The sequence below is a fragment of the Pogoniulus pusillus genome, chromosome 11 (genome assembly GCF_015220805.1).
Source record: "Pogoniulus pusillus isolate bPogPus1 chromosome 11, bPogPus1.pri, whole genome shotgun sequence".
Classification (NCBI taxonomy): Eukaryota; Metazoa; Chordata; class Aves; order Piciformes; family Lybiidae; genus Pogoniulus; species Pogoniulus pusillus.
Window position 1 is genome coordinate 22172803 of NC_087274.1, and position 17711 is coordinate 22190513.

The 17711-nt window shown below is 36.9% G+C and overlaps 1 protein-coding gene across 2 annotated transcripts in view; it reads left to right on the top strand.

Annotated features, from left to right (window-relative positions):
- Positions 1 to 17711, top strand: part of RAB28 (RAB28, member RAS oncogene family) — a 52849-nt gene that overhangs the window by 15591 nt on the left and 19547 nt on the right. For both annotated transcript variants that reach the window (XM_064151437.1, XM_064151438.1), the window contains exon 4: positions 571 to 700. In XM_064151437.1, the coding sequence (XP_064007507.1) occupies positions 571 to 700 (130 nt within the window). The remainder of the gene's footprint in view (positions 1 to 570; positions 701 to 17711) is intronic.

Genomic DNA, 17711 nt, shown 5'->3' on the forward strand with positions numbered 1-17711 from the left:
GGGGAGAGAACTTGGCTGCTGCTGAAAGAAGCATTCCACATGCTCTTTCTCATTTATAACTTTCAGCCTTATGTCTTTTTTTCCTAGCTTTTGCAATACCTGTCCTATAGCTTAAGTTTTTTCCACTGAGCATTTAATAACATCAGTGTTCTCCTTAGAGCAAGGCTTATATTATGAAAGACAAATACATACATGCACAGGCATTTGAGCAAGTATAAAAATACTCAGAAGTTAACTGAGATACAAGTGTGGAGTCCTTTCTGGGTTTTCCATAAAGTATATGCAGTTTGGAATGATTCTAATATAACTAATTGTGCTCTGTACTGAATTGCCATTTTTTTTTGTCTTTGTAGTTCTGTTAGCATCTGATTTTTGGAACACATGGAATTTAGGAGAATCACTGTAATATGTTTATTGTGAAAACTTAATTCCTTTATTTCTCAAAGGATACAATCCCATCATGTGTTAATCCCCTGTTTTATGATAATAATAACTTAGATCAATGCAGATTTTACTATGCTAAAATATTTTTACAAGCTGTAACATTTTAAATTGTATCTCTCTATTTAGGGTATTCTCTTGGTTTATGATATTACCAACAGCCAGAGTTTTGAAAATTTAGAAGACTGGCATAATATGGTAAAAAAAGTGAATGAAGCATCAGAAACACAGCCACTTGTGGCCTTGGTTGGAAATAAAAGTAAGTTATGCACACTTAAATATTAATGGAAATACTCTGGATGTTGCTCGCTGTTGAAACAATGGCACAGGGTATGTAGCTGTAGTAAAAGGAATCTGGAGACTGTCTTGTGTGTTCCAATGACATATTTGGATGTACGTCTTTATTCTGGTTCTAGGCAGTTAGATGGAGGGTCCTGTTGCATTATACTTTACCTACTCTGCAGCCTCTGTCAGTGTTTTCTGTATTTGAAGAGCAGCATGGAAGTAGAGAGATCTCTTTCATGCATGTTTGATTTGTTAGGGCTTCAGGATCTAACCATGGCACACATCTAGAATGCAGAGAACTAAGAAGCATTCCTGTATCTAATAACTGGTCTATTTCATGATTCTATATGCTAGGAGATTGCTAAATTACCGCTGTGTATTATTTCAAGTAACTATGCTGCACTCCAGGCCTAATACTTATGAGTTGTTAGGCTTTTTTATGCTCTCTGAGGCTTTGCATGAGGTTAATTTCCTGTTGTTCTGGGATTTTTTTAACCTGTCCTCTTTTTGATTATCAAAGTATGATATAATGGTTCTCTACTGACCACCAAAATGTGCCACTTTAAGTAACTATCACATGGTTAGTTCCCTGATTAGCTGGAATCCAAATTCCCTAATTTCCAGCTATGAAATCTTAAAGAAACATCCTTATTAGCATGCCTGAGGTCTTGATCTTGGCTCTCTTACCCTTATTCTATTGAAGATGATTAAAGCAACATAAAGAAATGATAGAAACAAAGTGGTGGAAGCAGCTGTGGATTTTTTTTATCACTGTAAAAATGTTTATTTGAATGCAAAACCCAGATTGTTGGGTTTTGACTTTCCAAGTGATTTGTATGCATGTCCATATCTTGAGCAAACCTGAAAAAAATGAGCTCCTGCAGCGAGTCAGTATTGTTTAACAGCATGTGTAAATAACATAGAGACTGTGGTGCTGTAACTTTTTATGATATTAATTATGAAAGACTACTTATTTTCTTGGAAGAAAACAGAGAAGCTCTTAGAGTTACAATATATAAATAGCACTTCTGAAAGTATAACATAGGCAGCGTTGTATTCCAGCAGACCAGAGTCAATAATACAGATTCTGTTGAAATAGAAGTGAAAAATATTTTTCACTGATTTATATTTTGCCCCCAGTTTGGACTTCCTAGCTGGAGTTCTGCAGATCTTATGAAGTATTTACAGTAAGGGGCTGGAATGATAACTGTAAAGGTAGAAAATCAGACACTGATTTCCATTTGAAGGAGTTTTATTTCTGTTACATGCCTAAAACATATCTACTTCTCCTGTGTATGTAACTACAATTCTTTATAATCCAGATATTTTCTTGGGAGCATGTGCAAATAGAATGTGGTTTTGTAGAATCATTTCCATGTGAAGGCTGACACTGACTAGTGAAGGAGCTTTCATTTCATGAAAATAGCACACCTTGTTTTCCATCTGAAGCTGTGCGTAAAGGAAAAAAGACTGTTGCTCTTAGGTGATCCTCAAGGATATTTGTTGTGCACCCAGAGCATATAGGAGATGCTGTTTGCAGAGGTCATTTTTTTGCATGATAAAAATGAAGCTTTTAGAAGTGTATTGCTTTTCTGAGTTCTAGAATAAAAGAATGTCTCGGTACTTTAGTGGCCTGTTAGAGCTAACTGTAGTCAGGCTTCTATTGTTAGGTACGTTCATACAGAAGAGCATATTATGAAAGGATAAAGACACGAGTAGTAACGAGTTCTTCAGGTGGAATCACTGCTCAGAGTAGCTCAGCTTCTTTACTCAGTAAGTGATGAGAAACCCGTGCACAATGCAAAAGCAATAATAGCTAAATGTTTGGTAAACAACAAAAGGAATTGTAAAATTGAATGAAGACTTTTTCTCTCTTGTTAACTGTAAGCCATGATATTTTGATAATCCTAAAATTTACAGATGGCATTGAATCTAAAATTTAGCTTTCCTTGTAAGTTCACCTGCTGTATTTTAATCTCATTTAATATGAAGTATGTCTGAAGTGTACTTTGTTGCTGAGACCCCTTCATTTGCAGCAGAAATAAGGGAGTGAACTTTATTGTTAAGATTAACAAATGTTTCTGAGTTTCAATGCAGTAACTTAAAACTTTTATAGCTATATTGCTGGCAAACACTTTGACTTACATTGTGTACTGTAAACAAAACTATAGTTAGCAAGGGAATTAATTGCATATTGTGAACTGAGAATCTTTGCTTAAATTTGGTATTGACAAATTTCAGTAACACAATGGATCTTCTGGTTGTTAATGTGAATTAGAGAGGTTTGACTGTTTGTGACTGGTGTCTGTCTTTCCTTGCTACCTCGACTACTTTATATACTTCCCTCTGCTCTAATCTATAAGCAGTCTCCTCAAGTGTCATACCCACATTTTCAGTGGATATATTGTAAACAAAAATTAACCCAGGTTGCATGGGAACTACAGTCACTTTGATTTATAGCCACTGAGATGGTCTTAGGGTGGTGGTTATCTCTGGCTTATATAGAGGGTAGGAATTATCAGGTACCAGTGTGTAGTGGAAGGAGGAATGATTCCTATTCTTAGAGATATTAACCAGATCCACTCCTCAATAAAGACTAATAACTCAGATTTTTAAACAGTGGTCATGACAGATAAGGGCACAGAGGAGAATGCATCAACCCTAATTAAGAATGTTGACCATTTGTTCTTCTTAGCCATGATTAATTGACCTTGGAGTGCTATCTCTTAACAGGAAGTGGTATGCTGTTACATTGTGATGTTTAAAGGTTACATTTTAGTGTACCCTTTAACTTGCATTTACATACAACCTAAACTGTTTTTATCTGTCTTATCTGAGTGCTGAAAGAAACATTTTCCATCCCAGATACGAATGAATGTTTGGTGTACTGTGTACTAATGTGATTCTGGTGGCTAACAGGATATATCCATTCTGCTTTTGGACTGTTTCTGCCTTACATACTTAGTCTCCCCTTGGAGAATTTCTTCATTAATGCTAATTTTGAGATTCTGGCTTACTAAAATTCAGAACTGTGCTTTCATTCTCTTATGCCTTCCAACCTTTTTCATCTGTGTTCTGTTCTTATTTCCTGTGGACTTGCACTTGTTAGGTCCTTCACCTCCAATCAAGACAAGCGTTGAGCAGCAAATGCAGACTCCTGTTGTTTTGAGTCTTGCTTGATTATACTAAATTTCCTGTATGCCTCATGCATGCTCCTGGGATTGGAGGGTAAACTACTTACATGTAGAGACTGCCTTAAAACGAAATCCTTGTCCTGTGCTACAGTCAATTTAACAACTCATTTGAATAAATGTAGAATGCTACTCTGTTTTAAAATATGTGTAGAATGTTTGTCTCCATGAACTTGAAAGATGAATAGAAAATTGCAATCTGATGGATTTGTTTGTTTCCATGGTCCAGTAATTTAAAAAAAAAAACCAACAACAAACCAAACAACAAATCCAAACAAACAAAAAAAAAAAAAAACAAAAGGGAGAATCACAGATGAAATGATCGTTTATTCACCACGATAAAGTATTTCTAATCCAGTGTGTCATTGTATTACTTTAGGGATGGAAGCATCCTAGAAGCATACACATTTTTGAATGACTTTATTTGTCTGAGCAAGCATCTATTTTGTGAGATTTTTTCATACTTGGCTTAATGTTAATGATGCTGGCTACCATTGCTGGTGAATTGATCTATTTAGTTATACCATCACTGCTGAAGTGATCTATTTAATTATGCCTGTTAAATTTCCTAGTGGGCAAGTGTACTGCACTGTGATATGTGCCACAGAGAGATACATAAACAGAGCCTAAGCTCTAAGTGTCATTCCTTAGAATCATAGAATCAACCAGGTTGGAAGAGACCTCCAAGATCATCCGGTCCAACCTATCCCCCAGCCCTATCCAATGAACTAGGCCATGGCACTAAGTTCCTCATCCAGTCTTTTCTTGAACACCTCCAGGGACGGTGACTCCACCACCTCCTTGGGCAGCCCATTCCAATGGCAGAATGCAGCTGAGCTCACAGAAAATAATGCTGAGAAAAGAAGGAATGTTTGTTGCTGTAGTGTAGTATTTACTTAGACATATTCCACTGGCTGGGAAAACACCTGGCAGAACAGCTCACAGGATCTGAGTGTATGTGTTCCATTCTGGCCCAAATCCTCGTGTAATCTACCGTGAGAGTATCTGTTGTATTTGGTTCCATATCAACCCATGCTATACTTGCAGCCTTCTTTCAGAACCCTTCATGAAGCAATCTCTTGGATGAGAAGTCACAGTGTACACAGCAGCTGGTTCAAGTCAGATTTTTAAACTTCTGGACTTTATTCCAGTGCTGCAGCCATTCCAGGAGCATGTACACAGGTTCGGTTGTGATGGTGGTTCTCAAAAGCCAAGTGGCCTGTGCTAAAGTAATAATGGAAAAAATGGAAAGAGGAAATATTTTCTGTCATGCTGCTCAAAAGATAACACAAGGCAGAAATTGCATTGCAGTGCAGGATTCTGTAGAGGGATGAAGATAAAGAATATATACATCGTGCGCAAAGAAGATATATTTTGCTGTTAAACCACTTGTCTGAGTTTGAGATTTTTCTGAGATAGATTCAACCATCTGATAGAAACAGGTGTAATTATATGAAAATAAGTTAACTTGCATTCATTTGAACCAGGACAGGTTAAATCCTGTACCAACTGCTTACTGTTTTCTCATTCAGACCATATGGTGCTTTAACAAGAAACTGAGGATAATCTTGGCTTAGACTAACTGACAGACAGTTCTTATGTTATGCTTTTTTCATGTTAGTGACTATGAATAACCTGGTTTCTTTTTCCTGTACTTAAAGTCTTGAAGCTGCACTTCAGTTTTTTATTTGCACATGTAAGTTTTGCCTGCTAAGACCAACCAAGAACTAAGGTGAAGTTCAAGGAGGTGGGAAAATACTGTTAGTGTAGCTGGAACTCAAACATCAGTGTGACAGAAGTGCCAGTAAATAACATATTCTCGTTCACTAACAGTTATGCTTAAATTCAGAAAAATCTTTCAAGATGTCATTGAAAAATGGAACTAGGAGTAAACTGTTTAAATACAAAGGTTAGAACAGTATATTTGTCCTGTTTTTGTACTAATACACAAATGAAATGCTGAGAGATCTCTCAGTGTTTCCATGGATTTTGTCTGCAGTTTATTTAGCAGTGCAGACATACGTCTAATAAAAAAGATGCTACATAAACCATAGTCCAGGCTGAATGTGCTTCTGTTTTTGGTTTAGGTAGAAATGTTTTTTCTGGCTGCATCCTTCATACTTAGGTCTTCTTACAACAAATGGAAAGCCCTTAATTGTACCTAAGGGAATAGTTAATCTATGGTGGACATATGGTGGACAAAAGCTGAGTCTAGTAAACGAAAAAAATTATAAACAGAAAATGTGTGAATGTCTGCAGAGTCCAAGAATCATGGGAGATAATGTATTGTGGGATTGTAGCTTATGTTAATTTACTGTTCTTTTCTAGTAATATATTAATAGAAGTCAGTGCAGCATAAAATATGTATTTTCAAAACACAGTCAATCTCATGTCAATTTTACCGGACTGAAAAAATTACCTATAGCACAGAAATTTTTTGTTTGTTTTTGGCAAGTTGTACTGCTCCCACCTCTACTGTATGACACAAATGCAATTTGATTTCATTAGTGGAGTGAAGTTCTCTGAAATTTTTAAAAGTTCTAACATTGATTGGGGGCAGTTAATCAGTGTTAACCCTGAGCAGCTCTTGGGCTTTATGGATTCAGGCATTATATGTGGTTGCACTGCTCCAGCAAAAGGTTAAGTATTAATGGAAAATGTTCACAGCTTTTACTCAAAGAAAACATGTTACTTGTAAGTTTTCTTTTGATTTTACTTTTACAGTTACATTGAAAGTCTTCATTCATTTAGCCATCCATAAAGCAAATATTGTTGCACATGCAGTGGATAATAAGTCTTTTTAGGACTACTTGTGTGGTATGTCACAGATCATTAACTGCGAGTAACCACCTGACTTGAGGGAAGTCTGGAAGCATCATTACAGTGAAATAAGCTTTTATTTCTGTATCACTGCAGTACATTGATGTGTAGGAATGTCTCCATTAACTACTGTGGAAATATATTCTCATAGATTATTACTCAAGGAAGCTGACGAGAGAGGATAACCAAATTTCAAGTGTGAATAGGATACTAGTATTAGTATTTCAAAGTGGGGAAGAGACAAGTGCTATTGTACCATTATTTACCTAATTAAAAGCTAGATAAGTTGGTAAACTAATCTTTTTGTGACGCTTCACAGTCCGAGTCAGACTGATAGTAACAATTGTATATTACTTATGTACATGGCAACTCCACCAAAATGCATATAGTAGTTGAATATATTAACTACTCTGTACCTACAGAAAGTGTAGAAGTTTTTTCCTAATCAACAGGGAAAAGTTATTTTTTTCTGTTTATTTTAATGAAACATGGAAATGTAACATTTTTAATTGGAGGTAAGCAGTAATTATTTCAGCTCAGTTTAGGGGATGAAGGATAACCTGTGTTAATAGGGGAATAATTATAATGGGTAATGTCTATTAATATGATTAATAGGAGTTTGTAACATGAAAAATGGAATTCTGAAACAGTGTCCTGAAAATGTGAAGTCTTTAGATTAGAGTTAGGATAATAATGTGAAATTACCTGGTCGTGTTCCAGTTTCTTCAAAGTAATTTGCAGTCAGACCCTTTAGGAGCAATATACAGTAAAGGATAAATGAGCATTCAAATCAGCCTCTCTTAATGGCGTACTATGAGTTGTGTGCATGCAGGTTTCAGAAGAAGGAGAATGATGTGGAATGCATTGTATGTATAAAATTTGCATAGTTGTCAGCATAGTATCGTGTTTGTGGTTACGTTGCCGTTCTGCAAGGTTAAAAGTGATTGCGTGAAGAACAGCAACAAGTCTTTCACAGCAATATTCAGTAAGCAATGCTGTAAAGAAATTTTCTAGGAAGCATTGTATAAAACAGTTGTGAAGTATACAAGTTCAGGCTGTAGAAAGGTTCTGGGTTTTCCTTGACATTGTTTATTGCATACTCAGTTCTTGTCATGCTGCAGGAACTGAAACAGCAGTAGTGTTAGAAAGTTAATTTGGAACAATTACTGACAAAGTCTGGGCTTAATAATGTTTGAATGTACATGTTTGAATTCAAATGTTTGTTGTTAATATGAGGGATTTTGATTTCTTCAGTTGTCTCAAGTTAAACAGTGGAATTAAAGGAAACAATGCAGTGAAAGAATAAAGAACAACCATTGTAGAGATCACTATTGTCAGTTAGTGCATCACCTAGTTAATAATTAACTTAAAGATGACTTCCTCTTACACCAGAAATTTTACAGCTTTGTTTTGAGAGTAGTGTATTCAATAGGTTTTTAGAGAACAGGTACTGGTGTGGTTGTATGTTTGAGTGGTTGATCACTCGGGCAATAATGCTGCTTTCTGAGCACAACCAGTACTTTTTCCAGCTGCTTTATAGTGATATCATGGAGCTTAAAATGTAATCTATATGGGTAAGCCACAAAAGCCACTATATATTAAAGCAGGCTCTGACAGTAAATCAAAATTGAACAGCTGGCAACACTACTAAAGTCATAAACTTATTTATTAAAAAAGCTAAACAGGAGAATTATATTAAAAAGAGAGGAATATGTTCTACAGACCAGTGGATGTAGCTTAAAACCTGGAAAGTGCTGCAGGTTAAGGGCCCAATTTATGAACATCTGTTCTGGCAGTTTCTGTGAGATTCTCATGTTCTTTACAATAAAAGTGTGAAACATGTTTTCCGCCCCACCCCCTACTAATCATGCTTTTCTGCAGTTCATAAAACTTGCCTTGAGCCTTATGCAACTGGGCCTGTCTGCTTTACACACTTGCTAGAGTAATTACTATTAATGAAATTGTAAGTACTATAGCAATGTCACAATCTCATGGTATAAACATAACCTGACTGGTTCCAAGAGGTCTCACTGCCTTCAAAGGCGGTGAAAGAACACTGAAGTTTCCTTCATATGTTTAAACTTAGTGTGGCAATGAACTAATAATGGAAGCAGGTCACTAGAGAACAACATGAACAGAAAAATGTTTTGAACGTGTTTTCTCTAAAGTTGAAGCTTACTTCAAAATCATCTGGTTTGCTCTTTAAGAGTCACCACAACATGTGTTCACTCCTGTCATCTCAATTTTGAACTAAACGATCATAGAATGATGAGTTGCAGTGTTTACACTGAGTATTACCCTCCATTTTTTTGCTCATGTTGACATATGTGTGAGGGTAAGCTTTAAACTATTCTTGATCTGCTTTGAGAAATGAAAAATCCTGATGGTATTACTTTATTGATGAATATGGTTATGCTTTCTTTCCATTTTCAAATTGATTAGTTTCACAGTGCTGTGCCTTTGTTTGTTAGGTTGCAGAACCACATGCTTCTACAGTTGTTTAACCTGAGGAGAATCTTCCAGCTAAGAATCTTCAAGCCACAAAAACCTCTGTGTTCCTTTTAGGAGCTAGCTTCTCATATGTTTAGAGTCATTCTGACTGACAGCAGGGAAATGGAAGAGGATTTCTGTTGTGCTTTGAGCAAACAAGTGTAGGAACAAGGTTATTTTCTATTTCCATGCCATCCATTTTTGAGTATTTTATACTGTGGGTGGACATCTGTGGTCTTATTTGTAGTGAACTTTGAAGGTTGCTTGGGCATTTTTTTTTCCAGCTGACTTGTGGAATATTAAGGAATTGTATTACTGCCAAATGTGTATTGGTCATTGATAGGTCCTTCTGCCTTTTCATTGAGTGATACTTTTGTAATTGATTTCACAGAATCACACAATGGTAGGGGTTGGAAGGCACCTCCAAACCTCCTACTAAACCAGGGTCACTTAGAGCAGGTTGTACAGGAATACATTCAGGCAGGTTTTGAATGTCTCTGGAGGAGACAGCCTCTCTGGGCAGCCTGATCTGGTGTTACATCACCCTAAAGGTAAAGAAGCTTTTCCTAATGTTCAGACGGAGCCTTCTCTGTTCTAGTTTCTGCCTGTTGCCCCTCATCCTATTGTTGAATATCACTGAAGTGTCTGGCTTCAGCCTCTTGACACCTGTCCTTTAGATATCTCTCAGCATTGTTAAGATCCCCATTTATGTGTGTCTGTAGTGCTGGGGAGCAGTACTGTTAGACAGCTAAACAAAGAGTGATGCTTAACCACTTTGCAGTTATACAAATTGAATTTTCTTTCTGCTCTAATATTAAACATGTTTTGTTAATTGGTGCACTGTGAATCATTTCGTGTATTAATCTCAGATCTTAATGCATGGTTTTGTCAGCAGAAGGTTCAGAAACATTAATACTATATTTGCTTTATCGGCAAATATGTGTGTTTACCTGTGGTGAATTTATTTGTTATCCTGGATGTGTTAAAGTGCACAAATGTAATTTATATGCACCTGCACAAAATGGTATACTGGTGACCATGGCAGGGGGATTGGAACTAGATGATCCTTGAGGTCCCCTCCAGCCCTGATGATTGTGTGACTGGGTGGTGTTTGTCAAACTGCTTTGGATTCAGCGAGGAACTAACCTGACAGAAGTCAACTTCATACTGTCTTTGATGTTACAAAGCTTTGTGTCCAGAGGAACCCCAGGCAAGGATCAAAGTTGTAGAATTTCTTTTTGGACCTGACTCGTGTGTTCTGGATTCCTGGTTCTGATTGGCTCAGATGTTCATGTCTATTATGGATGCTTTGTTCCTTATCTTTGAGTCTTGTATATTGGTGGACAAGGCAGGCAAACAAATGGGTACAGTGCTAACATTTTCACTTGCCTCTGTCTCTTAAGCTCTGCTGGCCAGGCTGAATTACTTGAACTTTTTTTATACTGTTTTTTCCCCTTTTTGCGTCTGGTGCTTTGTGCTTGGTGCAAAGAGAATGCTCTTAAAGTTGTTGATTTTCTTTCTTTGTTTATAGATCTTCTGGGACTGGTGGTTGATCAGCCCAATATGGATGAGGTTTTTGTTCTTTTTAATAGAAAGCAGTCATGTTTTGAGAAGTGTGGGTTACTTTGCTTACTTTTTTAGTATATTAGACATCTTGTAAGAATTGTAGCAGCTTCTCTGACTAAGCTTGATGGATGAACTACTAAGGTCTTTTGGTTTAAGTAGTTGTACTAGTGCACTGGAAAAGATTTCTTTTGGAGCTGTTACAGTCTACAGGCTGTATAATCCATGGGGATTAATGTGGCATTTCCTTCATAATCCTATGTGTTTTCTGCCTTAAAAAGACTTTTATGTTTTTCCTAAGGGTTTTAGTGGAAAATACCCTTTAAATACGTAGTGATATCTTGAATTATTATATTGTCATTTTGTGCTTTTGTACTTAAGGTGTACAAGTAGAATTAAAACATGGCATTTTTGTTCTCCTTTCTTTCTGGAGGGTTTGTGTTTGTTTGAATTTAGCATCTAGTGCCATGTATTAAATAATTGGAACAAGAGGGCAGAATTTTTGTGAGTATGCTGGTTCCTAAAAATACAGCCTCCTGGCTGGTGAGATTTTCATGTGTGCCTAGTTGCCCAGTAGTTGCTTTTGTACTTTAAAGGTCTAGGAATGCCTGTCTTTATCTTGCCATTGCAGATCTGGTTCTAAATGTTTTGCTGTTCCAAAAAGATATCTGATTGCAGGGGGTCACAGGTGTTAGGGGCTGGAAGTGACCTCAAAAGATCATCTAGGCCAACCCCTGTGGCAGAGCTGGGATCTAAAATTCTTTTGAGAACCAAACCAGCAAATTAGTGAGCTGGTTCTGAGCTCTGTGTGTGAGTTCTTCTGTGTTCTTTAATATATTTGGGAATAATGTTTGAACTTGTGAAACCACTTCATTCTGGAACTAGTTTTGGGATTGCTCTGGGGGCTATCCACCATAGTGGATAGCCAAATTCTATTAAATGTAATTTAACTTAGTTTTGCAAAACATTTGTGAAGAACCATAGAGCTACCTTCCCATTATCTGATAAAATCACTTAACTGTGGTACACACTTAGTTTTGTGAAATTTATTTTGTCTGTTTATTCTATCTCACTTCTTGTTCTGGAATTCTTTTCCTTAGCATCAGCACAGCTGCATCATCCATTTCCATGATCCTTTTAACCTCCACTTTTAATTAAAATAAGAAAAAGGATTAGATGCTGTTTAAAGCTTCCCATTTAGTTTGGGGAAAATAAAAGTTCACATCTAGCTTAGGCGTGTGTGAACAGCTGTTAAAAGCCACAAGCAAAACGATACTTATAAAAGTGGTGGGGGGAATTTTAAGAGCAAGCTGCCAGTTTGACTGTACTTTTCAATAGCTCTTTACTTTCAGCCAAATGGTTTTAACAATGATTTTCTTTAAAAAAAAAAAAAGTGTGTTTTATAGAAGCAGCAGCCCAGGCATTTAGGCTAGTGGTAATAGGAGGCAACTTGCCATTTCTCTTTAACTTTTTATGAAATTTTTCTTTGAATGTGGGGAAATTGCTCATTAGAGAGGTTAGAGGGGCAGATATCCAACCTTGCCCACCCACCATGTAGGTACATCTGTCCTCATCTGATTCTAATGAGGGATCTTGCTTCCTGGAATTCCTGAGTTCCAAGACTAAGCATGGAGAGCTAATACTCCCTTCACACTGGTTTTGTAGGCATTATAGTGCTGTTTATGACTTAAGCATTTTGAATTAATGATAGGGTTTCTTTTTTGAGTCAGAGTTACCAAATATGACCAACCAATTGGACAGCAGTTTGCAGGGAGTTTATCAGATGTGCAATATTTAAAAGCAAGAGGACAGATTTAAACTGTTGTCAAATTCACTTTTTGTACTACAAGGAATTATTGGAATTTTTTTTTCCTTCAGGAACAATTTGTCTCTTTATCAATGAGGGGAGGGGCTACACCATCATATGCTGCCACCTAATAATCACATTTATGCATCTCTGGTACCTGGATGGGCAGCTTTCTTGAGGCTGTCCTAGCTGGTCCTTTCCATAAGTGAGTTGCCATTGCTGCAGTGCCTTCCCCGAGGTTATGTTGGTATTGTGAACAGGTGTGACCTGTTTCAGCATGTTACCTTTTGGTATGGAGACTGAAATGATCTGTCTTAGAAGTGTAACAAAACCAACAAATACCAACTGCTGAGTTAGAGTTCCCACACCTGTGTTAGACCTTCAGTATCACTTTTGTCCCCAGCTGCGGCATGGAGTTGAGTGTTTTGGATTGGAAGCTTCACTATGGCTTCCATTTGACACATCTGTCTTTCTAATATGCCCAAGATTTTTCTTTGCATGGGCATCTAATGAAAATGAGTTAGGTGGCAGCATAAAATTTTGAAATTATTTTGTCATTATTTTATCTGTGAGTTTAATATGACTTCACATTATTAGCAAGGAATAAATCTTGTTAATCACTTTCAATTTCTTGCATGTCTCATTTTTGGTTAGTTAGAATTCCATGAGAGTTTCCCACTACCATTTCTAAAAGGAAAAGAAGCAAGGTGGACAATGAAATGACAAGAGAGTAATTTCCTTTGACATCCTTGGTGTCTAACTGTAAAGCTCTCACAGGACTTCTTGTGTTCTAGGACTAGACCTTTGGGCATAGACCACAGAATTGTCCTCAAGAAAAATTTAGGTGCTGGTCTCATACACAATGCACATAGTAGGTCAACAGTGACCAAGGGAATGAAACAGCTTTGAGGAGAGGTAAAATAGATCAAGTTCTTTATCAGTAGGAAAAAAGACAAACAGGTGTATAAAAGAATGAGAATAGAAAACGATTCTCCAGCATCCTTTCAGTACAGCCCCCAGGAAATATCGTACTTTTTTATTCAACAGCAAGTTTAAAATAAACAGTCAAAGTAATTTTTTTCATACTGTGAATTAAGTTGAAGTCCTGCACAGAGTTGATTCAGTTTGGTGACCCAGCCTAAATGAATAATGGGATGAGTTCTTGTTGGAACAAGCTTACAGATTATTGCTTTTATTCTGCAGTGACACTACCCCAAAAGAAGGTTTGGAACTGCCAGGATTATCCATTCAATTTGCAATTATGGTATATTAATCTGCTAAAGAAACTACCACACTTCAATTCCAGGCCAACCCCTTCCACTGAACCATCTACATTCATTTTTTGGTGTGAGGTTTGGGTTTAATTTTTTTTTCTTTTGTATTTATGTGAGAGATGGAAAGAGGGAACTGGATTGCTCTTCACAGCAGTGTCTGTGAATAAGGACCCAGCTTTGTGTCTACAGAGTATTTGGGTCTTTTGTGCATTGTATAGGTTTGTAGGTCTTGGACAAAGTTGTTAATGGCCTTTGTTCAGTCCTTTGCAGCTAGCCTGATGAGTTGGTTCCTCTTGCTCAGCTGAGACTTGTTGATATTGTAAAGGTACAGTACTAATAGATTCTATCTTCATGTGCCCACTGTTTGGTATATTTAACTTGTTTGGGAAACTAGTGACTATAAATATTGTAGAAGAGCTTCTGAAACTTTCCTCAGTATCTGAATCAGTCATGGCCTTTTATCAACTAATGAAGTTTTGGACAGAAATGTTCACATCATGATAGAAGTTTGTCAGGAAGAAACAAGCTCCATGCTCATCCTACTTGGAGACAAGAACCAATGGAGACGAACCAATGACAGAGGTATGATTAAAATTCAGTTGTGGGTTGGCTTGTTTTTTTTTTTGCCTAGGTGACCAGTAGGTGATAATGAAAGATGAGTTGGCAAACGTGAAAGAGTTCTTTACAGTCGCATTTCTACTGTCTGCTTTGAAATCATCTTATTGTTGAAACAGACAGTTTGAATTCAGCTTTTTGCTCTGACCCAGTTTAAGAAATAACTGACAACTTTTCTTTCAGTGACCTGAAATTAAAACCAAACATCTTCTCCTTTTCTAGTTAATCAAAGTATGTTATATTTCTTTACTAAGCAGTCTTTTTTTATATATAGCAAGTAATTTAATATAAAGTTGACTTGTACTATTAATTTTTTAACTGCCAGTTGAAAGCACTTTGGCTTGGTAATAATTAGCTACAAAAGCTTCCAAATGGGAGAAGAACTGGGCTGCTGTCAAACAGGATTTGATGCACATGGAACAGTTAAGCAGTAATAAATTGCCTAGTAACTGAGTAATTTCACTCAGATATGTGCCAATCTTGCCTCCACTCTGAAAAATGTTTGGAAGAAGAACTGATGTTTAAAATTGCTTAATGCTGGAGGTTTATTGTAATAGCAGTAATACTGACTTGGCCTGATCTTTGAATATTTAAGGCTTGTTTTTTATATCCCGGCAAATGATTTCATGTTCACTTATAATTTTTGTCGTGGGAGAGCTCCCAGAGGGGCATGTAGGAGAAGCACTAAATGTCTCCAACTCTATTACATCTGCTGGAAGCCAAAGTGGGATCGAGCATGGAAGGTCCCTGGTTCTGACCTGGGTTGGGTCTGTTAGGAGTAAGTAATGGAGAGTCAAGGCATTACACTTGAGAGGATAGCCACTGTTTTAATGTGGCTGTTTGGCATGAATTCAATAGAGGCATACCTGTGGAAATGCTTATATATATGGATACAGCAGAAGCCATCAGGAATGAAAGTATGGTATTATAACTACCTGAGGGGAGTTGTAGCCAGGAGGAGGTTGCTCTCTCCTCTCAGGTGGCCAGCATCAGAACAAGAAGACACAGCCTCAAACTACACCAGGGGCAATTTAGGCTTGAGGTGAGGAGAAAGTTCTTCATTGAGAGAGTCATTGGACACTGGAATGGGCTGCCTGGGGAGGTGGTGGAGTCACCGTCCCTGGAGCTGTTCAGGGCAGGATTGGATGTGGCACTTGGTGCCATGGTCTGGCCTTGAGCTCTGTGGTAAAGGGTTGGACTTGATGATCTATGAGGTCTCTTCCAACCTTGGTGATACTGTGATAAGGAAGAAGTTTGGTATTACAAATTCATTTCCATGGCTTCATGGTATATTTACTAGGAGATGTTGCTAGGCATTATTTTGAGAATACTGTTTTAGGATCTGCTGTATAAGAATAAAACTTTCTCTATGATGTTATCATGTCTCCAGATTTTACTGTTTTTGGAAGGAATTACTTGTACAACTGCACCTAGCTTGCAAGATGCTGTAAAATTACTGGCAGAACTACGAATGTATCTTAATATTTTGTTGGTGTTTGGTGAGAGAGGTAGTTTGGGCTTGTTTTTTTTTTTTTTCATTCTGTCTATAATTACAGACTGCAGATGTCCCTTACTAAGGAGATTTAGCTTTTCTTATGCAGTGGTGAGACTGACTTCAAGTTGCCTGCTGTTTCAAATGCTAACAAAGAATTCAGCCCTTGTGAACTCATGGAGGCTGTAGGTCCACGATCAGTTGATTTTACAGTGAAACCAGTTTACAGCCTGAAATATGGCACTGCTGACCCGTGGGAAATCAGATCTGTGACTTGATCTAGGTTAAACAGAACATTGCAAAAAGAAATGGCTATTTTTAACATGGATCACCTCATAAGCTCATACAAGTTGCATGGTCTCCTAAGTAGGTGAGAAGAGAATAATGTGCTGTGGTACGAGCATGGGAATGAACAACCAGGAGTGGGACAGGTTGGTGAGATTTTCTGAGCTTTGCTGCTGGTGCTGATAGGTTTGAAACTGTGGCTGGAAACTCTTGCTGTTGATGGCAAAAGAAGACAGATGTGAGTGATTGAATGTAGAAGCTAAAAGTTGTCATATGACCTTTCATTAAAATCTCAAGATCTTGAGTTTATGAAGTTATAGTGAGATTTCTATTTTATGACTGTCAGTCCAATGAGTTTGAATTTTAAAATGATAAATCATTTAGTAGTGATCTTACTATCTAACTGAAGTGACTGTGCCATGCCCAGGGTTTGATACATTCAGTACTGGTGTAGCAAATCCATCAAAGTTAGAGGAAAATAGTTTAAAGATAGGGAGAAAAACTGATCCCTCCATGGCTTGCAGATATATTGGACTAGCACCATCTTCTGAATGTTTAGTACATTACAGCTTTAAGTCTTCACTAAGGTATTAAAGAACATTAGAAGAAGTACTTAACTTTGAATTTCAGTAATCACAATACTGTAGTATCTTTTTTACACTCTGGGTTGATGAAATCATCAAATTAAACCAAAGCAAACAATATCTATGATCAAATTTTTTACACTACTTTTAACCTCTGTCCTAAAATGTAGATTTAGTAGTATGAGAAGGGCAATTGTTTTGTGGGAAAAAAGGTATTGAAGTCCAGCAGTTTGTCACTAGTAGCTCAGCGAAATCAATTTAAGCAATTCAGAAAACTGATAAAAAAATGTTTCATGTTGAATCAAAGAAGGAGGCTCTGTTATTATTTTTCTGTCAGCAAGTCATGTTTCAGAGTGCTGAAACACTTTCCTATAACATTTATTATCAGAAGGTTTGAAAACTGCTATCAAAACCAGTAATGTGCAATCTGAGGAGATATGCAATTTTTTGGAGTTAGGCTCATAGAAATTAATTTATCCAGAGAAGTTCATATGAACATTTAAAATACATATTGCAGTCATGCTACTGTTAAAATACTCTTACAAGTTTATAAATCAAATAATTTCATGTTTTTACCCTGTAAAGGGAAGTGTTCTAATGGTAATAAAAAAAGAAAGATTGTAAATTATGTAACTTTTTTGTTTTGTTGGAGTTGCTAAAGTATTGGCAATTAGAAAATGACCTATCCCTTGAAACTTACTTTTTTTTCAATGACTGTTTAATTTCTGTGCTTGTGAAACAAGCTGCATCCTAAAAGTGAAATACAGCACTCTTACTTGTAGAAGCTTCCAAGAATGTGAGAAATACTGCAGCTAAAGTTTCAGAGGGACAAAATAATGATGACACTTTGGTGCTCTGTTTTAT